The sequence below is a fragment of the Diabrotica undecimpunctata genome, chromosome 9 (assembly GCF_040954645.1).
Source record: "Diabrotica undecimpunctata isolate CICGRU chromosome 9, icDiaUnde3, whole genome shotgun sequence".
Taxonomy (NCBI): Eukaryota; Metazoa; Arthropoda; class Insecta; order Coleoptera; family Chrysomelidae; genus Diabrotica; species Diabrotica undecimpunctata.
The window spans coordinates 44,559,564-44,582,966 of record NC_092811.1 but is presented as its reverse complement, the minus strand read 5'-3'; the positions used below and the strand labels follow the sequence as shown (position 1 = coordinate 44,582,966).

The 23,403-nt window shown below is 32.3% G+C and overlaps 1 protein-coding gene across 1 annotated transcript in view; it reads right to left on the bottom strand.

Moving 5' to 3' along the window:
* Positions 1–12,809: 12,809 nt before the first annotated feature.
* The window catches only part of LOC140449456 (uncharacterized), a 32,726-nt gene continuing 22,132 nt past the window's right edge, over positions 12,810–23,403 (bottom strand). The window contains exons 4-6 of the mRNA XM_072542631.1: positions 19,293–19,395; positions 15,202–15,269; positions 12,810–12,918 (exon numbers count right to left, since the gene is read on the bottom strand). Of these exons, the coding sequence (XP_072398732.1) occupies positions 12,901–12,918; positions 15,202–15,269; positions 19,293–19,395 (189 nt within the window). The 3' untranslated portion in view covers positions 12,810–12,900. The remainder of the gene's footprint in view (positions 12,919–15,201; positions 15,270–19,292; positions 19,396–23,403) is intronic.

Sequence of the window (23,403 nt, the reverse complement as noted above, 5' to 3'; positions counted from 1 at the left end):
GTTACTGACTTAACAAGCTGGAGGGCCTGGGTTCGAATCCTGGCACCGACAAAATTTTCAATTTCCAATTTGACTGAGCTGCCACCGTGCTTCGGAAGGCACGTAAAGCCGTCGGTCTCGGCAACAAAAGTAGTCGTTAAGTCATGTTAGGGGCGCTTGCGCGACTTGAAAACCCTAACACTAGACCTTAGCCAGAAGGTTACACGAACTTACTTACTTACTTTCTCCGATAGCCACTTTCTTAAGTCTTCTTTTTTCCAGCTGCTTGTGGGAAACTTTTCCTCTTCTCTGGTGGGATGCGAAGCATTGTCTAAGACTATTAATGACGGATTTTCCAGATTTTTTAATAATTTTTCCTCAAACCAATGTTCAAAAATATCGGCGTCCATATTTCCGTGACGGCTGCTCTGAAAAGTTCATTTGATGTACATCGTCTCAAAAGTTCGAATAGCTATGATGATTGCCGACCTCCGCCGCGGAGATGGCACTTGAAGAAGAAGAAGATATTTCCGTGGTAATCATCAGTTTTTTTTGTCGAAGAAAATATAAGACTAGCATTGGGTATAAAACCTTTCGTATTTCCTGCATGCAATATAATATATCTTTTGCCATTACTCGCACTAGTACTCGAATAGCATTTGGTAGAATCATCTTGCCAGGATGATTTGGTATTATTTCCTTTCGCAAAAATCCATGTTTCTTCAAGAAACACAAATTGTCTGGCAAAGTATAAAAGTTTTTTCAGGAAATTATCATCCCAAAGCATTCAATTTGCGTTTTTTCACGATTTTTTTTAGTACAAGTGGTGGAAGTTACCATCTAAAACTTACATTGAAAATGTTTAGTTAGTCCTTGTGAACATTGTTATACAATATCGATGGTCTCATTCTAATACGCCGTAAGTGAGTTAAGCGTAAGTTTACAGAAGAAACATTTTTCTGTGTCTACAAGTTAATACAGGTTAAAATTCAAAACAATTTTTAATTTTACTTATTTAGATTGTATTGAAGATCAACCATCCTTTGTTTTAAATTTTTTTTATATATTTATTATTATACAGCAGATACAAGCTATTGAAAGTGATTAGGTACAAAAAAATGAGATACGGGCTATTGCAATGATCAATCGAAATTGGTTAAATGGGTAGTTTTATGAACTTACCTAAATGATAGATGTTTGATAATGGAGATGGAACTGATAAATAAACTAACAAATAAATAAACAATGTTTTTAATTATTAATAAAAAATAATAATAATAATATAAAAATGCCACGGTGAAATATAATGAGTAAAAGACAAAATTATTGCAACCAGTTAAATAAAAAATTAATGTTTAATAATACTTATAAACTGAACTATTTCCCAATTTATGGGGAGTGTGTCATAAAATGAATGACAATCCTGAGGTAAAACAGACTTTAATTCTTGCAAATGTTGCCATTTTTTTTGTTTGATGCGAAGTCGATCTTTATATAGTGAGTCATAGATAACACTTTTTGGGATACTTTAGAGATCTGGCTAGTAGTGGTTGTAGTTCACGACTAAAATCAATCTTATATTGAATAATTTTTTCGCGGTGGTCATATTTCAAGTGTCTCAAATCCGTGGCAGTGGGATCATTTAATTTCTTGCCTGGACGAATGCTCTTGTAAATCCATGATTTTGAATTTAAGAAATCCTTGAAAAACTCATGAGTTACAAAGAGAGCGTCCAACGGCATTGGGTTTTTTCTTGCTTCTTTGTGAGTCGTACATAATCACTTAGCAGTACAATAAAACGGTTTTTTAATCTTCGTTCTATCACCGAATGGACAGAGTCACACTCCATTTGGGTGTCCCCTTTTTCTAAATATTTTTGCTCTATCGTGACACCTTTCTGAATTGAATAATTTAGCAAAGCGTTAGAAAGCACACAATTCATATTTTGGTAAGAACATCCATCAGAATATAAAACTATCGGAATGTATTTGACGCAGTTCTCTTAAATAAAGTTTAATATAAAAGTTGTAAAGCTGGAAGCAGATAAATCACCTTCTGACTCATCCCACCAGTAATTTGTACATTCGTGCGATGCCAAATTATGAATTGTAAAATTAGAGACAGCGAGTTTTGTTTTGTAATAAAGCTTACTTGCGTTAATCACTGGACATATTTTAACTGCTTGCATGTCCATTAGGGATGGGAAAAACCTACCGGTTTTAACCAAAACCGGTTTTTTTACATCGCAATAACCGGTTTTATCGGTTGTTTTTTTGTCCCTGTTATAACCGGTTTTTTATTTTTAAAGTAAAAACCAGTTATTAGGTTTTTACGGTGATTAGGATTAGGTTAGGTAATATTTTGGATCCCAATCATAATTATTATTCTCAAGTAATTATTCCAAACAAAACCATAATTCAAATTTTATTTTATTTTATAAATACAGAAGCAAACTGAAAGTGCAAACTCACATCAGCCAGAAACAATTTTTTTATAATATTTCGTTGAAAAGGTATTTGTAATCATAATATTTACATAAGAAGTGATGTGGTACATCATCTATTTTTCACACTTGACTCTTGACATTGAAAGTGGGTGAATGGCTTTTTCTGATTACCAAAAGTAATGTTCTGACTATGAATATCGAATTAGGTACCGATTACGAATACGAATCTCCAAGGATTTCCCTACGTTTTCAAAACGATACATACAGAAAGTATTAAGTTAAAATGTACCTATTATACAAATATACAAACGTGTTAAAAGTAATACATGATAAATTTTTTTTGATGGTAGTAAAAATAAAAGATGAATTGCATTATCCAATTTATTTTTAAGTAAAATATTTATGTTGATATTAATTTTTTTAAATCCCATTTGAAAGAATCTGGGAAATTTTTTATAAGTTGAAATGGTTGGGGTAACAGGAAATAGGTTGCCGACTAGAATGTAGCTTCGACTGTTTTTTAAATAATTTTAAACTGTTTGTCTTTGTTTAGTGTAGTGTTATGTACAATTTTATGTTTAATTTTATGTTTACGACATTCTGCGATTGTTGGATAGCCCAAATTTGACGAAATGCCCCTGAAGATGCTCTAGGAGGCGAAAGTACTATCACTTCTATATATACTTCAGTAATATCACATTCATTATCTGCTTCATTTTCAATCACTACTTCTCGAACTGATTCTGGCATCTGAGGTCCACTAAACCATTTGAATTTATATGTTTCATCTTCAAGCTCCCAACCATGTTCTTCAACAATCAATTCTATTGGTACTTTTTAATGAGCATTTGTCCAAATATTTAAAATATAATGAGCTCGCAGTAGATGTTGGTGTAATTAATTCATCTTTACATGGTGGTAAGCTTGAAGCATCGAAATTTTTTAGTTTTTTTTTTAAAAGGCTCGTTCACATCATGCAACTTATACTGCCGGTTAAATAGTGAAAATCTGACATCGTTTACTTTTCTTTTTGGAATTGTTCTTTTCAATCCTGTTCCATATAAGTGACATATTAACGTTTCTAAGGTTTCAAAAACTTCATTACAATCGAAGTCAGTTTCACCAAGTTGGATAAAAGCATCTTGATACTTATTACATTTAGCACATGCGTCTAGAATTACTGATCTAAATGGAACGCGCATCATTATTATTTTAATATTTTAAAATAATATTGATGAAAAATTAATGTCCAATCAGAATTTGTAAAATTATAATTAACTAATGAAAAAAAAATTCAATGAATTTGAAAGTTAAAAAAAATATTGAAAATATCTACAAAGTAAATTTCAAAACTTAAAAAATTGATAATTCCAATAATAAATTGATTTTTATTAATAATTATTTGTAAAATGTTAAAGGAATTCTACAAATTGAATTTTACCTATTGATAAATAGAAATAATATATTTTGTATTTGATTATTAATGTAATAATAAATCAAATTTTTCTTATATCTGAACAACCATTATTTATGCAATATAAATTTAAAAACCTTTTTATTGTAATAAAAAATAAGTAAAATTACTATTTGTTATACCGAAAATATTCAATAGTTAACATTATAAAATTACTTTAATTTAATAAAATTACTTAACCGGTTTCATAATTAATTTTTATCAATCATCAGATAATTTCACTTGATTATTATATTGAAAATATTTTTTTTTGTTTTTCATTCTAATATCAAACATTTATTTAATTAAAAATTAATTCGTAAAATATTTATATTTAAGGAAAAAATGTGATTTGTAAAGTAAATATGACTTTAGTTTAAAAAAAAATTATCATAATATTATTTTAAAACTACACAATATTCTATAAAAGATTCAGACGATGACGTAGAGTTTTATCAAATGTTTTAGAAAAGCTTTTTTAAATTTTTTTTTCTTATCGGAAAAATCGTTTGAAAATTTTTGGAAAAAAAATCATGGTATAATTTACAGAAAATCGAAAGGATTCTACAAATTAGATTTTACCTCAAAAAATTACGAAAATTTTCATTTACGGAAATTTTTTTGGAAAATTTGAGGAAAACTCTACTTGACGCTTTTCAGAATAGTAACAGAAGTGAGCATACAAATTTTCAAATCAATCGGTATAAAAATATCATAATAAAATCCGTTTGAAAATTGTTACCGAGACCTAAAATGCGCATGCAAGTGGTATATTTGACCTCGTTTTATGGCTCTCTGTACCAACCCAGCTGCCCGCCCTTTTGGATTTAGAGTTTTTAGGGGCTAAATAATGAGCCATGAAAATGGCGGATATATTATTTATCGTTAATTTTTCCCCAAAAAATTGCAACTTCACCCCTGTCCGCCACCCCTTATGTATCCACTCTCGCGTCCGCCCTTTGGGATTTCGTCCAGTTATACCAAGATCTTACTCTGGACAAATTTTCAGCCATATTATCGATCGTTAATTTTTCCGAAAAAAATGACAACTTCATCCCTGTATAGCCACCCCCTGTACCACGAGGGGCGTCCGCCTGCAAGGCAAAGTCTTAACCCAGTTACAATGAATATATTCCAATAGAGAAATGTCATATTACTGATCAGTTCAAAATTTCGGCTCTATCTCTTGGACTATCAGGAAGCAATAGGTGGTTTGACAACATAATAACTGCTTGTTTAGTCTGTTTTCAGAGTGATTCTAGGCAACCTATTTGGGTGGAGTTTTGACTTGTTCTTGAATGAGTTCATAATCCAGCAGCCCGCTGAAGTATTGGATTTTTATAATATAATTATTTTACAACCTTTTGTTGACCAACCACCTAGAGCGGAGTTGAGCCGAAATACATTGATTTCGTATGTTCCGTTTTAAATTCGTTCAATCTGTATATAAACGAGTTTTTCTTAATAGGCTTTATGAAAAATACTGAGCAACACAATGCTAAATCCATTTCATATAGTATAACCTATTTGTAACCTTCTAACCTATATTTTTTACTTACAATATTTCTTCATTCTACTTATATTATACTTTTATTGTATATTATTGCAATACAATATATATTATATTGTATTGCAATTGTACAATCTATATTATATTTAATAATAATCAATAAATATATAATAATAATAAAATAATAAATAAATATAATAATTAATAGAATAAAATGGTTTTATTAAAAATTGTGTTTTATTTATATTGATATTGATGTTTTTCGATAGTACCTTCTAATTTTGATCATATTGATATCGAGTCGAATGAAGTATCGCAAACTAAAGTGCATTGTAAATGTAACTTTGTAACCTATTGGATTAAAAAAACCAAAAACCGGTTTTTGGAAAAACCGGTTTTTTTGGCCGGTTATAACCACCAGGTTAAACCGTAAGCAAAAAAAAAAAACCGGTATAACCGAAAACCGGTGTTTTGTCAAAAACCGCCATCCCTAATGTCCATGCAAAAAGCGTAGATAGAACCTTGAATAACTAGCTGCTTGTCTGCGTCTTTTTCTTTTCTTGCTGCATTTTTTTCTCAAGATGGATATGGTATAAATTTTCCTTAACGTTTTTCGTTTCGTAACCATAACAGATATCGCATGGATCTTTACGTGGTTTGTACAGCAAGATATTCATATCAGAACAAATGTTATCAAATAATATATTGCTGACTCACAAATTAACTTTCATGTTATCTTCGCAATATCTTCTATACTCTCGATATATATCCTGTTTGGTCTGGAAGAACTGCTCCAAACACAACTTTAAGGTTTCTCTTCTACAACAGTGCGAAGGCACCCTCGCTAAGTTTTTAAAAAATTCAATTAAATTTTCTCGTTTTAATTTGTTACTATTTGAAATGCATCTTTAATGCATTAATGGTTAACTGCATACGAGAATGAATTAAGCCCGTGTTCCATTCCTTTTAACCAATGCTGTACCATATCTTCTTTGAGACCAAGTGTACTCAAATACATCTTTTTGCATACTCTCAATTTGACATTGTCGTTATTTCTTAAATAGTAGTAATAAGTGCCTTGTCTTCTAGATACTTCGCCAACTAAACTTCTTGTCTTCGGTAAATATGCAATATTCGAAGTAGCGTATATTTTCTTTTCACTGCAATTCATATTTTTCCAAAAATTATTAAATATTAATTGACGTTCGTTTTCTGAAAATTCCGAACAATGTCTATTTTTTGCTTTCTTGCAGGCCTCCGATTCGCATGCTTGTGATAATTCTCTTTGCGGTCTTAAAATTCCTGCTTTAACTTCACCGGTACTGGATCTTTGATAGCTGATGTATTGTTCGCTGCATACTTTCTTTTATTTATTGTCACACTTCTTTTCCAAATTCCTGGATTGAACCCTGTTCTTCTTTTTTTATTAATGGGAGACTTGGTGACTGCATTTTCACTTTCATTTTCATTTTTTTTAAGTCACGGTGTCCTTCAGTATCTTCTATTTTATCTAGGTAATCTGCAACAACAAAAGACAAAATAAGCTTACATTTTTACATAATGAAATTGTATGAATATGATAGAATAGTACGAATAGCAAAACACAAATCGCCAAATGGAAGAAGTTCATTGGGACGACCGAGGAAAAGTTGCTCAGACAACGTCAATTGTGGCTAAAACCGAAGAAAAACAGGCATTGACCCTATTTATAAAGTAGAAAAAAGAAGAAGAAAATAGTATGCCTACCTTGTCAGTTTAATTCACCTTGGCATTCCTCTAGTCGTGTATGGTGTACAGATCCATTAATTTCCAGTGAATAGTTTCCTTCTAGATTTTGGTCTTCTATAACTAAATATTCATCACTGTTGTTATTGGCTTTTTCCAGTATATTCGTATTATGCTTATTAGTAATTTCATCGATTTTATCTGGACTAAAATCATAACATAGTCAAGATAGTAATAAAAAAGACAGTCAAGATTTCATTTCACGTACAAATCGTCTATGTATCTGTTTATACCTATTTCGCTTTAATAAAGCTCATCAGAACAGTTATTCATAGGCGTTCTCAAAATGTTTCGAAACTATTTTACGGATTTAAAATTATAACGTTGATCGATGATTTCAATTTGTATATTTTCCTGTGCTTGGTCATGTAAGATATTTTGGTCATTGTAAAATCCAGGATCTACTACACTGTAAGTTTTTTCGCCCACATTATCTGTCGTAAGCTCCTGACAAAAATCATCTTGAACATGTAGAACAGAGTACTCCATATGACTATTATTATAACTATTTGTCGGATTATATAACGATTTATTAGGGTATGTACGAAAAGATTTGTTTCTGTCTAGTTCACTATCATCTTGTAGATTGCAGTTAATGTTGTAATTTGTAGATAAAACATCTTGTTCATTACTTTCTAAAGTTTGAGTGTTCATAGTCATCATAACTACTTTTTTCCACGTGATACGCTTTGATTCTGAAAATAACAGCATGTTAATAACCCGTAACAAACAATTATTTATAAAAGGGTTTAAGTAATAACCTGTATCGTCTTTAATTGAAGAAATGTTATATTTTCTTATTAGTATTAAATAATTTCTTGGTGCTTTTGCATTAAATCACATTTAAAAACAAACAAAAATCAGTTACTCACCATAAATGATGCCTTCGTCAAGAAAAAATCACGTTTTTACACCAATTTGACCATAACCTAAAAACATGCATAAGAAACTAATAGGAAACGGGATATTACACGGCGCCAAATGACTAGTAGATACGGCGGCGGCGTATTTAAACCTGATATTCGAAGACCTTGCAATTTTATTTCAGACTCGGGATTTTGTAAAGAGAAAGAACATTCCTTCTTTATCATTATGGCGCTAAAACCTAAAATTTGATTTTTTTGTAGATACGGGATAATAGAATAACACCGTCGATATGTTAAAAAAAATCATTAAAATTTTAAATAAAAACATTACAACATAAAAGGGTATTTTTACAAATACAACACAAAACTACAACTTCATGTAAAAGCCACCTCAAAGGAAAGAAGTAGAGAAGAATTCTTCTCTTTTGTTGAAAATCTTGCTATCTTATGTCAATATCTTATATGTAACAAGGTTATATTTATATTTACACCTCATGCAAAAACATGGAACCACCAGTTGGAACAAAACTTTACAACAATACAATCGGCTGGGAAATGAACTCTGTTCTCAAGTGCAGGTAGGTCATATTATGTGTATTTGATGATAAGTGGCCTCCATATTCCAGCCTGTGATATCTTGTCAGGTCTTGTTGAAGCAAAAATGAGTAAATACAACTCAAGTTTTATACATCTTTCTTATAGTTCATAGAAGAGCTACAGTTATGGATGTAGCACATTTCTATGAAATTTCTCTTGAATTGGTTGTCAACCTTTTTTAGTACTTTCACATTGTCATAGTTGGCAATGTGTCCAGTATTCTTAATATGTTGAATTCCTTAGTAAAAACACTTTTACTAAGGAATTTTTTCTCCTAAAGTTATAACATGAATAGTTTCTGATATATAGCCAAGAGATCGGCTTATTGGACCACCCGATACAATGTCTGGACAATTAATTTTTTTTCTAGTTCTTTTGGGGCGAAAGAATCTTTCCACTTTGGCTGTTGGTTGAGTTCCACAATAATCTGACAGTAAAGACATAATTTTGTTGTCACACCACTGGACTGTATGTATTGCAGTATTCTCATAAGTACCAGAGTGTTCCTGAATGCTTCACCTTTGTAATTTTTTAATTTCTTTCTTTTACTAACCTCTATAATTCAGAACTCGATTTGTACGGATTGTTGTGATAGAATGTATGTCTCGTTTTGACAAATATGACACCAGTGGTATACTTAAAAAATAATTATCGTAAAAGATTTTGTGATGTTTATTGGACGTTATTTCTCTGCTTAATCGAACTACAACATTACTAGCAGCTCCCAAATTTACTTCATTTGGTAATTCTGTGTAACCAACTTTTCCAGCCAAAATTTCAAATTATATGAAAATCCTGAGATTCCTGAGAAAACCCACATCTTCTATTCCCATTTATGAGGCTTTTTGGGATTGTATTTTTTCATACTCGAACGTCTTTTGAACGATACAACTTGTTTGTCACAAGATACGTGTTTTTCTAAAGGTATCTGCAAACACGATCTTTTTATTTGTCAATCAGGGGCGAGATTTTATCAGGACTCCGTGTATTTTCTAAATTATTACTAAAATGAAGAAACTTTTTGATCGTTTCAAAACGATTGATAGGCATTACGTCTGCAACTTGTGAAATTATTATTGTCGGAGCCCAATGCGTCTTGTAGCAGGGTGTCTTATTAGAGACATCCACAGCAATATCCCCATAAAATTTTCAATTTCTACAGGACATGTGGTAATTTACTTTTGTGGATTATTTGAGCGCTCTATATACAAATTTGTAGAACTACCTTAATTATAATATCTGGTGTCAAAAAAACTAAACAATTTGTAAGGAGAATTGAGTTGCAATATTTTGGTTGGGGGTTGGTTGCAGCTCATCTACATTTAGCACAGTTTTTGAAGGACTTCATGTCATATGATTTTTTTTGGATAGATTTTTGTTTCGTAGGTAGTTCAGTATCCGATTTATCGGTTGATAAATCATCATCTTCATTATCAGAATCTTCTTAACTGTCAATGATTACTCTAGCCCTGGTGGTTTGTGCAGCTAATGGCTCAACGTTATCTTCATCAGATAGTTCCAAATCTTCACTTTAACTTATAGGGCTGAATAGTTTTTGCTTTATTGCTGTAAAACGATGTTGTTGAAAAACTCTCAGATTAATCCATATTTTTTCTGAAAAGAAAGTTTACTTCAGGTTTATTCAAATTAATTAATTTAAACTAATAATGCATTAAAGAAGTCTACCAACTTGCAAAAAAACAAACTATAAAATATTTCAGTATTATTATTGATGGAATTAAAATTTTTTTATGTGAATCATCTCCAATATGCATCTTTTGTTCTAGTTTTGTTTTTTTTTTTTTCAAACTTTGTACATTTTTAAAATCAAGAGAGTGGCTATTTTCCAAAAAATGTTTGGCTAAGGCCGTTTTATTTTATTTGTTGGTTTTCATACTATGTTTGTGTGCAGTGAATCTTTTATGCAGATATTTTTGACAATAATATCATATTTTGCCATTTTTCGACATTTTTGACATTAGTTTCGAGAATCCATTAATGTATGGTAGGGATATGGAATGTTTACTTGATTAAATGACATTACTATTATTATTGCTAGTTAGGATGTGGGTTTGTTTTGGCTTGGTATTGCAATAAGAGCTAAAACAAAATCCAAGCGGTTTGATTTAAGCAATATAATATCTGCGGTAATATGTAGATGGATAAGAGCATCCTTGGATAATACAGTAGTAATATCCACTCTGGGTAAATAAACATTGTCCACCTATTCCTTGTTCACAAGCAACAGTTCTGTCACCTCTACTTTGGGCAACCTTGTTAGTTGATCTCAAAAATTTGTCTACAAAATACTTTTACTGTCACGGATAATATGCTGATATTATTGCAATCATCGTCAGTGACAAATTCGTATTTGGTTGTGTCTGAAAGAACGCAAGTAGCCTAAATATAGTTGATAATTGGTGTAAACAAGAGAGACTGACAGTTAATGCTTAACAAGCACAAATCATCAACTTCCAAAGACATCATTACAAGGCCTAAAACAATCAGTGCTTGGAGGAACAGAGATTCCATTTTCCAAAAGAAACAAATAACTACGGGTATATCTTGTCCATATACAAGAATACTTACATACTAAAAACATAGAATATATAGAATACTTATATACTAAAACCACACAGAAAGCTACTATGTCCTTGGGCAGATGTAGAAGGATGTGTGGTAAAAATTGGGGGCCTAACTCCAAAATGACCCTTTGGTTATACACAAGGGTTATTAGACCAATGATAACCTATGGATCTGTGACGTGGTGTACAAAGATGCAGCAAGTGGGAGTATAGGGCTGCTAGGTAGTATACAAAGGCTATAATATCTGTGTATTACTACAACTCCTACAGCTGCATTAGAAGTAGAAGTCCTGCTGAATCTTTCACCACTTCATATATTTATACAGGACGAAGCCTGTGCACCACAGATTAGTACATAGTCAGTAATACATAATTCTGGTGCGTAGTGCTGACAATAGAAAGCTAATCGAGGAACTAAAAGCAGATATAGTAATAGGCCAATCCATCGATGCAACAGCTACGAGATATAGCCTTGATAATACTTTCAAAATTAATATACCAGGCAGTAAAGCTAAAAGGAAGCTGTATTCATACAAGTAGAAGTTACCTGGTACACAGATGGCTCAAAAACATCTAAGGGTGTAGTAGCAGGTATAGTAGGTACAAAGCAAGGGATACATTTCTTGGTAAGCCTGTCTAAGGTTGTCACAATTTGGTAAATGGTAATTCGTCACTTCGTGGAAGAAATAGAAAAGAACGCAATGTTTAATTGCCATCTTCACAGATACCCAGGCAGCGCTAAAGGCACTAAATTCTGTAGAGGTCAATTCTAAGCTAGCATGAGATTGTGTGGGTACAGTAGCCTGGGTTCCTGGTCATGAGGGTCATAAGGGCAATGAAAAAGCAGATGAAATGGACAAACAAGGCTCATTAATGCCATTCGTTGGATTCAAATCTTTCTGCGGCGTTTCAAAGCCAGAAACAAGAAAAGATACAAGCAAGAGGGTAGCACACAAATCTCTGAAATAGCGAAGGAATTCACCAGGACAAAGACAGGCAAAGGTCAAAATTTACAGCAGACCTAATAAGCAAAGACAGGAAAACAGTCAAAGCAGTAGGTCTCTTCACAGGGCACTGTAAGCTGAATAGGGAGTTAAATGTAATGGGATTAGCTAATCATGATCTATGTAGATATTGTCATCTAGAGAAAGCACATTTTGTATTAGTGCGATAGCCTGGCAAATGTGCGGTTCTTCACATTAGGTGAGGAAAAGCCACCGAAAAAGACCTACATAGAAGGTTCAGTCTAGAAGTTATTAGACATTCCAAAAAGGGGAAGGCTAGTAAATATGAAATCTAGAATTAGAGACCACAATAGATCTAAAAATGTTCCAGTGGAATAGCCTAAATACCACCTTAATAAATCCATTTATCTCTCTACAAAACATGGTTTTGGGAAAAATATTGCGGTAGGTTCCCATTTACTTTCCACATCGTGATACACTGATTGTTTCTCTGATTGAGTTCTGCCCTTGGCTCCTTAGTGCTTTACCACTTTAAAAGCTGTTTTAAAAGTAAAAAAATAAATCATGATATACAATAAAACGGACTAAACATTTTATAAGTTGATCTTAAAAAGAATAGCAAATAGGTTTTATAAAATTTATTAACTAATTGTTACAAAAATAAATTTTTGGTACAAAAATAAAGACCCATCATTTTTAATTCTTCTAGCGATGCTAAAATAACACGAAGTTCTAAAAGAAAAAAAGAAAAATATTAGTTTCATAAAAACAGTACATTTCGTTTTATTTATACAAAATAAAAACAAAAATTGATGTTTTCTTCATTTAAAGTTCAGTATGTGAAAAAATGGAAATATGTGATACTATCAGAAGTTAACGTTATTCTACTGTATAAAAATCCGAATTGTATACAGGATGTAATAAAAACAGTGAAATTTGTACACCCCATAAAAATGTTATGGGGTTTTGCTTCCTTAACACCCCAAATGTTTGTATACTTTTCAATTAAATTATTATTGTGGTACTATAAGTTAAACGCAAGTTTTTTACCTCTTGGTACTTTTTCAATAAGTCAGTTTTTATCGAGGTGGGGCTACTTTTTTATTAGGTTTTAAAAAATTATCTGGTCGGCTGTATAACACTTGTTGCTATGGTTACTATGTACTAAATAGTAGCATCAACAATACATATTGTCAGTAATAAATTTTCCAATTATTGTGCATTTAAGATTATTAAGAAAAACTAAATTTTCTACTACAACGGTGTACAAGTTTTCAGAATTGGCCGATATGTATTTAATTTAGGGTAAGTTTGAGCAGGCTAAAGCCCACATTTATACCGTCACCATCGGCGGTATAAATGAACCCTCCTTTATTCCCAGCACCATTAGTGATCAGTGTCGTAGTGACTGGGGGCTCGGAACACTGAGACCTCGGAAGCCCTAAAGAAGACATCGAAAAGGATGTCAAAAGCTCTGCGCAATGATAATCGACGTGGTTCAACCCGGAAGACTGTTAAGTTTATTATTAATTCCTGTAATATTATTAATTTTAGCTCTAGGTTTAATTATATATACATGTATATATACATTATATATATTATTAAGATCTGCTTTTTCTTACTTTTATAATAACTTTTTATTTATTTGATTACTTTAATTAATTATTTAATTAATTATCTAAGTGTCGCAATTCATAAATAAAAAAAAAACAAACTCAGGGTGCCATTTTATTATACAAAAAAAAAATAAATCAGCTTAGGTTATACTTATCTTTTCGCGTGGCTTCCAGTATCTCTTAGTTGTTTCATAGAAATAACACAAATAAACAAATACAAATATCTTTTAATATCAAAAGAAATAATATGAAAAGTTATCAAATAAATTCCAAGGGCTTAACTGTCCTAATGAAAATTGTACCACATGAAATAATTTTAATTTACCAAATATTTATCGGTTTGTTTTTTATAACATTGATAAAACAACGTAAACAAGAAATTTGGATTTTCGTAAAATAATAACACTCCCCATGAAAATATTGAAATATTGGAATCTTTGTTCTTATGTTTTTGTACTAAAAAAAAAAAAAAAATAAAATTCTAAATATTATAAAAAGAAACTTTTTAAATTTTTTAAGCAATATTAACAACTATCATTTGACGTTAAAAAAACTTTATGATATTTGCAATGTGAATCAGAAAACTTTACTTAATTTTTTTTTCTTTTTTTAAAACTTAAAATTTATGGTACTTTAAAATAGCGATAATTTTTGATCTTCTGATGGTATAGTCTCCTTTCAACCAAAACAGCTTCCACTTGTTGATAATGTTAGGCTACCAATCAAAGCCTTCTCCGTGCTAAGTATCAACCTATCAGCATACCGGCAACTATTTTCCAAAACACGAGCAGGCCTATTTTACCAGTACTCATTCAACAAACTCCAAAATTCTCTCCTCTCTTTCATATACTAACAATCTCCTGAGACCCAAGTATTTTTTTTACTTGGTGTCGCAAATATTTTTAATATTTATAGTTCTTGCGACTTACAGAGCAATTCATTTATTTTTTGTAAAATGAGATAAAAAGTCCACATTACAATTTACCCTGGATATCAAACACAGTACCTGACTATCGCTATATAGTTCAGATTGTCAATTGGGAGCAGCTCGGCGTAAACTTCACACAACGACTGAAAGTCGTCACTATTTTTTTTTTTTGGCATAGACTTTTAGTCATTCAGCCACACTCAACATGGTAGAAAAAAGGTTCTCTGAGTTGTCGTCACTATTAAAGATTCTACATTCTTATTCCATTCTCGACCTTCTCGATTTTCTTTTGCCATTTTAGATTACGACCACCACGAAACCGCCAGTTCATTACGTTCTCAGGAATTAATTATTGCCATCCCTGTTTTTACTATATTGTATTTTTGATGACTTCTAGTAAAGCAAAGAATAATGTCTCCAGTATCTCTTACAACCATTTTTTACTTAAAAGCCTACAAATGTGTTACTTACCTCTGAATCGAGTTTGTGAAGACATTTAAGGAAACTCCAGATTTTTTCTTTAAATTCCAGTTTAGCATCTACAACAAGACAAAATACTAACACATAATAATATTATATTATAATACATATTTATTAAAAATTAATAAATATCATGTATAATGTGTTAGGGTTGGGACTCTTCCCTAATCGAGAAACCGATTTTGAATAAGGTACCCCAAGGAAAACATTTGGCTCCAAATTTACTCATATTATAATTGTATCGTTATTGCGCCGTCTTTCTATGAAGGTAAAAGATCCAATTAGCATCAGTTAACCGTAAAATGATGGCTCTAAAGATTTTGGATGATGCATTGCCGAGTCATGGCAGGGCGTAAATCTCTGAGCCAGGAATTCTATTTTCCTTCTATTATTATATTCCCCTTAATTTTGATTTCAATGATTAACCAGAGTATTTCATATATATTCACTTGAATTAGGTGTCCGATGTATATTAGCTTACGTTCTTTGATCGTTGTCATCAATTTCTTGCTCTTCAGAATTCTGTAAATCCCTGAGCCAGGAATTCTATTTTCTTTCTATTAATCCTCCTCCTCCTCTATCTTTTATCCTTCGTAAGGATGTGGTGACGTTATGGTATTTGGCGAATGGTTGCTATCCATTCTTCTCTCTCCTGGGCGCTGTGTGCTACCTCAGACAGAGAGGTAACCGGTAGCGCACTTTACTTAATATGACCATCGGAGTGGCGATCTTCCTCGAGTTCTTTTACGATCTACCTTGCTTTCAACCACCAACCTCTCCGTGCCTTCCATTTATCTTTACTGTTATTTAGCTATTATTATCTTCCCCTTAATTTCGCCTTCAATGATTAACCAGAGTATTTCATATATATTCACTTGCATTAGGTGTCCGATGTATATTAGCTTACGCTCTTTGATCGTTGTATCAGTTTCTTGCTCTTCAGAATTCAAGAACTTCGACACTTGTTCTTTCTTTTATCCAAAAAATGCGTAGTATTAAAACTATAATTATCTAGAACAGTGAATTATAGTAGATAAAGAAACAGTACAAGAGAAAACTTAATTCCTGTAGCACTTTCTATATGGCCACATGTGTGAACATCTCGAAGTATCTTTTGAAGTCTACAAAGCATATGAAGAGCGAAAAGTTGAATTCCTGCGACTATTCTACGATTACTCTAAGTGTATTAATTTGTTCTATGTATGATCGGTTTGGTCTGATCGGCTTGTATCTTTCTTAACATTGTTTCTTCACTATTTGTCAATCAGGTGTTTATAATATAATAATAATTATTATTGCTGTTAATTTAGTTATAATATATAGTTAATAAAAAACAAAATTGAAAAAGAGATGACATATGTTGAAGAACAGAATGGCTTTTGTACAGGCAGATCCTGTATGGACAGTATATTCTCTCTAAAGCAAGTTATCGAGAAAAGATTAGCCCACAACCTTTCAACTCATATAGTCTTTATAGATCTGACAAAGGCATACGATAGTGTACCACTTTCAATGCTTTGGGTAGCAATGGAAAAACAAGGAATAAGCAAAAAAAATATACAAGCAGTACAACAGCTCTACAAAAATATGACGGCAAACATTAAAACTGGAAATAGATTAACTAGAGAAATTCCTATTAGTAAGGGCCTAAAGCAAGGCTGCTGCATAGCACCTACACTCTTCAAAATATATCTAAATGAGGCACTCTCAGTGTGGAGAAGAAAGTGCTGCAATATAGGCATCCCAATCGGAGATGATAGATTGTACACGATACACTTCGCTGACGACCAAGCCATTCTAGCTGAAGACGAGAGTGATGTAGGCTACATGCTTAGAAAACTGGAAGATGAGTATACCAAATGGGTCCTCACAATTAATATACAAAAAACTGAGTACTTAGTTGTAGTAGAAAAACCAGAAAGCCTACAAATCGAAATGGAAACTATAAAACCAAAAGACAATTTTAAATACTTGGGAGTCCAAATAACATCAAAAGCAGGAAGTAGCGAAGAAATACACTGCAGGATTGGCCAAGCAAGATCAGCCACCAGACAGCTACACGGACTATTATGGAATAAAAAATAACAAAAGAAAATAAAAGAAGAATCTATAAAACAATAATAGAAAGTATTTGGCTGTACGGCGCCGAACTGTGGGAAATAAACCAAAGAAACAAATTAAAAATTAAGGCCATGGAAATGAACTACTGGAGACGATGTTGCCAGCTCACTAGACTTGATAGGGTGAGAAACGAAGATATTCGGAGAGAAATAGAAATCGATCTAGACATAATAGACACAATCGAAGCCAAAAGACTTAACTGGTATGGACACCTTCAGAGAATGCCTGAAAATAGATGGCCAAAAAAAAATAAAAGAATGGACACCGCCAACTAGAAGAAAACAAGGTAGACCGAGACGATCCTGGAGAGACGATGTCGACGATGCAATGACCGCCAGAGATCTAACAACTGAAGATTGCTTCGACAGAAAACGCTGGAAATTAGGATGCGAGAAGCGGCGCCAGCTGTAGAAGACTCGCTTGTTATATTTATATATATTTAGTTATGATATTAAGAAGTGTGATTTTTCTTCAATAGTAGCAATATCCTTTTTAACAAATTTTTTGGCATCTTTAGTTTAATTCGTTTTCCATTCTTTGGGGAACTTAGTCTCTCTTTAAGCCCTTTGTAAGAGTTGTTGGATTCGCTTTGTTAGTATGTTTGAGCAAACTTGTAATGACTCCGGTTGAATATTGTCAGGACCTGCTGCTTTGTACACTTTTAGTTGTTTTATGGCCACTTCTATTACTTGGGTTGTTGGTTCTTTGGTGTTACTTCTTAGTTTGTTAATATTGGGATTTATATTGTATGCATCTTTTTATAGTATTGGGACTGCATTTAGGGACTTACTAAAATATTTATCTAATTTTTTCACTTGTTCCTGTGGCAATGTCATTTCTTCGCCTGTATTGCTTTTCACAATTGGTTGGTGGGTGACATATTCTTCGTTGGATAGTTATTGGGTGATCTTATATTATTGCCTTATATTTTGATGCGCATCTAATTTTCTGCCCACTTTCTTTTGTCTTTCTTTGTTGCTTACTTGACAACTTTACTTTCTTCTCTATAACTTTCTCCAAGTCGTTTTTCTCTGCTTTTGTTCTGGAATTTAGTAGTTTTATATTAATGTGTTTGCGGCATTCTATTTTGTCCTAAGTTTCTCCAACCATCAAGTGTATCTTTGCGTATTCAGTTAGATCCAAAATGTTTTAACTGTTTCGCAGTTCTGTACGAATTCTCTTTTCGTCTTGTTCTGCAGTTTCTTAACTAATGTTGAACTTTTTTGTATTAGTCTTTTAAATAGCTCTACATGATATGACATCTAGAAGAGATATTCTTCACGGTTAACTTATTATAATGTGATCGATTTGATTGTAAGTGCGGTTGTCTGGCAATATCCATTACACTTTGTAAATTGTTTTATGTGGGAACAAAATTCCTGTAATGATTAGATCATGGTTACCACACAGTTTAATAAAGCGGTTCCCGGTATTATTCGTCTGATCAGTGCCACGCTTATCTATAACATGTCCTAGGTTAGTGTTGTCAGTGCCGACCTTGGCATTGAAGTCCTCCATCACTACTTTTACATGCGATCCTTTAATTTTTTTAATGTTGCTTCAATGTATTTATCACATTTTTCTTGTTCTGTTTTCTGTTTCAGTGTTATATGTTTTCATTCTGTCCTTATCCTTGCAGTGATTATTCGCTTTGAACCTTGTTTCAATTCTGTGAGAGTTTTTCGTGGTTTTGGATCTTATAGAACACTACTATCCACAACTATACAAGTTTTTAAATATAGGACCAAAAGCAGAAAAAAAACGAATAAAAATTTTAAAATGCAAATAAACCAAATAATTAAGAAAGAATGTGGCAAAGATAAAATTATTTTCGAATTAATTAACATATGCAGCGAAGAGTTACTGAAACACCTACAAATTCTAATGTAAAAGTCGATTATTTTTTATGAAATATGTATGTATAAAGAAATACTATAATCGAATAAAAAGTTTGCAATTACCTTTTATCAGCTCATTACATTTAAAATATTCGTAATAAAGGTCCCGGTTTTCTGGCATGTAATAATGTAACATTGATGGATCCAGTTCAAATTTATTGTTAATCTAAAACAAACTTTATATTATTAGATAACACTTAATATACAATTAGAAATAAGTATCAAGCCATAAAAAAGATGATACAGTAGGCGGTACAGTAGACTAGTACGAAATTTCATACTTTGTAATGAAGATATTTTGCCTACCACATAGGGTATCACTATGGGGGTTGAGAATTGGGGACAGAAGTTACTGGGGGTGGAGATTAAGGACAAGCAAAATAAAAGATACTGTGCGAACGGCACTCAGGGTTTGTTTGGAGAGCCGGGTCGTGGATAAGTTGAATGGCAATGGAGTTGGATTGGGGCAACTACAAAAAAATGAAACAAAAGGGTTTGAGGTGTCAAATTATAACGATTACAAAAATAAAAAAGGGGTTTTAAACCTTTTTTTTAATAAATAAAAAGATGGTTTAGAGAAATAAATCAAACATTTATTGTTGTGTCACCACAAACAGTTACAAAAATACAGATGACACAAAAAATTTACAATATTAATGGTTACAGAGATTTATACCAAAATAACATAGAAAAACTTACATGTGCCCTATTCGTTTACAAGTGGGAATTGTAAAAATGTTATTGGGCTATTAACTGTGGCAAATAAAAAATTATTACAAGTAAAGAATTATCTTTTTAAATAATGAAAGCAATTACTATTTTTTTTTAAATGTCTATCTTGACTTTAAAATTTAAACACAGAAAAAGTTACATGAACTTCACTAAATCTCACTCTGCACAATGTCCGGAGTCGGGAACTGGATACACTAAAATCTCTGGAGGCAGATCTGGGATGACGACCAGGGATAAGAAGATGAGGGGAGAAGCTAGCACCGGCTGGAACACAAACCTCGAAAACTGGTCTCCTTTAAAGACTGAAACAGGCACAGCACAACGGCAACATGAGGTCATCTTCATTACCTGTTGTAAAACTGCTCAATACTACACATTTAACTGCTACTGTCACTTTATAGTACATTTCCATGACAAAAAAAGAAAAACGAAAAGATTACGAATTTGAAGATAAATTCGGACTCCAACAAAACTAAACACGCCTTAATCAGCGGCCGGCTTTATCGAGACTGAACTCATAATCTTTTAAATTCATTCGCTTAACTTAGCATAAACAAAACATATAAACTGGAATATTTATTTAAAATGCAGAATATTTAGCGGTTTCGATCAAAGAAATATACCAAGGAAATAAAAACAACTCTAAAAATGGTTTATTTTACTCGGCGACGCTAAGATGAGTTGGAAGAATTCGGTGATTTAATACGTACGAATGGGAAATGAAATACACTAAAATATTCTTCGATTGCTTTAGCAAATACGAGGGGATTTCAATACATATCCAAAGAATTTTTAAATGCTATAACTTTATTTTCTGTATTTGTTATTTTATATTATTACAAGTACTATTTACTTAGTATTTATATTTTAAACATATTATGTTATATTAAAATAATTTCATAAATTATCATGTTTACTCTGACGCCACCTGCTAACGTATTAACAAAGCACACGTTGTTTACTTCTGACAGACCTGTCAAATTCAGAAGAGAAATTAAATTCATATTAAAATATACATATATAAATATCATTTTATTGTAAATTTAAATATTATTAAAAACTAAATAATATGATTAAAAATAATAATTTTATTTACATTAAATTATTTTAAAATGGGAGCTGTCGTAAAAATTTAAACAGATGATTCAATATTGTAATTAATTGAATGGCGTTGATGACTTGTAAATTTTGACAATCGTTACTAATTGAATGTATTATTGACAGATATTCTTTTAATTTTTCACTTCTTATTTATTGTCTCTATTTTGTTAGTTTTTAGTTTGTACCTGCTTAAAATTATTATATGATGACTAGAAACGAATTAATCGAGGTTAGTGAATCGATGTGAAGAATCACTATTTTGTGACGCTATCTGTGACGGCTTCTCATGGCGCTAGTTCCGTGATGCTCCTCTAAGTATGTGACTATAAAGAGAAAAGTAATACGACGACGGTATAGAAGTTTTTCTTCAAACTATCGTAATTAGAGCAAGCATTGGAATAAGCCTTATTTTTTTAATACCTTTTTGGATAATACCTTTCACACAAGGATTATTAGAAATGTAACCTAACTTATATACATACTTTTGATTTCTTTAACCCATTCGCGCCATGCGTTGCCATACGGCTATGGCAACCGTACGTCACTTTAAACTAAAGCTGGGAGAAGAGATGTATGTCACAGTTGTGGAAGGAGTTTATTTAATTTTTATGTTTTAGGACATGCCCTTGTCTTGACAACTCTTCTATAGAGGATGCTTTAAAGTATCCAGAAGAAAACATCTGCTATTCAACCAACTAGGAGTAGAAACGTACAAAGCACACCAACAAACAAAAATGTGAGCTACGCTCAAATGACTAACAAGGCACCAAATCCGGAAGAAGTTCCTAGTACCGCAGCAGTAAACTCAGAAACCGCAAACTTAATTTCTAGTTTGAATAGGTAGATACAACTTCGGCTGCATATTGCAAAACATGAAAGCTGTCATGAAGTCATTGGGAAGTTTCGATCAACAGTGATGTCCAGCCAACAGGATTATGGAATTCAGAAGCACTGAAATTAAAAATGAAAACTCTGAACGAGTTTGCCGACAGGCTTAAATTAAATATCACAGATTTACAAGAAACGAAAATAACGGAAAAAACAAAAAACTAACTTTCCGGGCAACGATATCTATAGAAGGGAATAAATCATCAAGCAACTCCTACACCGGATGGTCTGGTTACTATGAAAGCCATCCTAACAAGAATTAAAATGGGAAACGATACGCTAAAAATTGTTTCATCATAAGTTAGACCGCACGATCCAATCCTAAATAAGGACCTGAGCATGATTTTTGACACAGAGGAGCCCAGTACCATTATAAGAGACCTAAACATGAGATCGCATAACTGGCTTGATAGAACTACAAATCGTAATAAAAGAATATTGTGTGAACATATCAAAGACAGATACAATGCAATTGTAATAGGACCTATAAAATCTACATGTTTTCACGGTGGAGATAGACATGCTGCCTATTTAGACACAATGTCAAGTCAAAAATGTAAAGTACATTCCGTAAACGAGGGTGATTTAACTCATAACGGAATCGTACTCAGCCATTGGTGCAGTAATAACAAACTATCTGCAACCCTACAAGAGGAAAAGGACTAGTTGAGCTGAAAGATCTGACCAACGAAAGAAGAGGAAAAGAAAAAGAGCTAACAGAACAAGAAATCAAGAGGACAAAATAATTGCTAACGAGCTAAATAAAAAAGTCAAAAAACAACAAGAAAAATACATTAACAATAGCTGAAACAATTATATTTACGAGCTAAATCCAAACAAATCTACATTTTGGAAGCTTTCAAACGTTCTAAGAAAAGAGAAAAAACCAATTACACTTTTGTATGGAGAGAACTGATTTGTGTACACCGAAGAGGACAAAGCAAAAGTCATAAAAGACACACATTAGGGAGGATGCAAAAACAACTACCATCCCAATGAAGATAGAATTCACAGAAGAAGTGCAGAGAAGAGGTAGAATTCTAAGAAGAAGAAGGGGCATAATAGGCTTAATACATACCTCCCAAAAAAGAGATCCAACAACTAATCAAAATGAAAAATGCCAAGAAACAACCAGGACTAGACAACATTACAAACAGAGCTCTAAATAATCTGCAAATTTTTCTGACAGATGGAAAAATGCTCATGTTATTATGATAGCGGAAAATCGGTACATTTCCACAAAACTAGAAGCCAATTACCGGCAATAATTAAAATTACAGTGCTTGTGATGCTAGCTAAGCTAAAAGACAAACAGAGGCGAATGGAACCATATCTAAAGCACAGTTCGCGTTTAGCATCGAAAACTCATACGAACTTCAGGTACTGCGACTAACTGAATATGTAATAAAAGGATTCAACAAAAAGATGTATACAGCAGCCGCACTTCTTGATG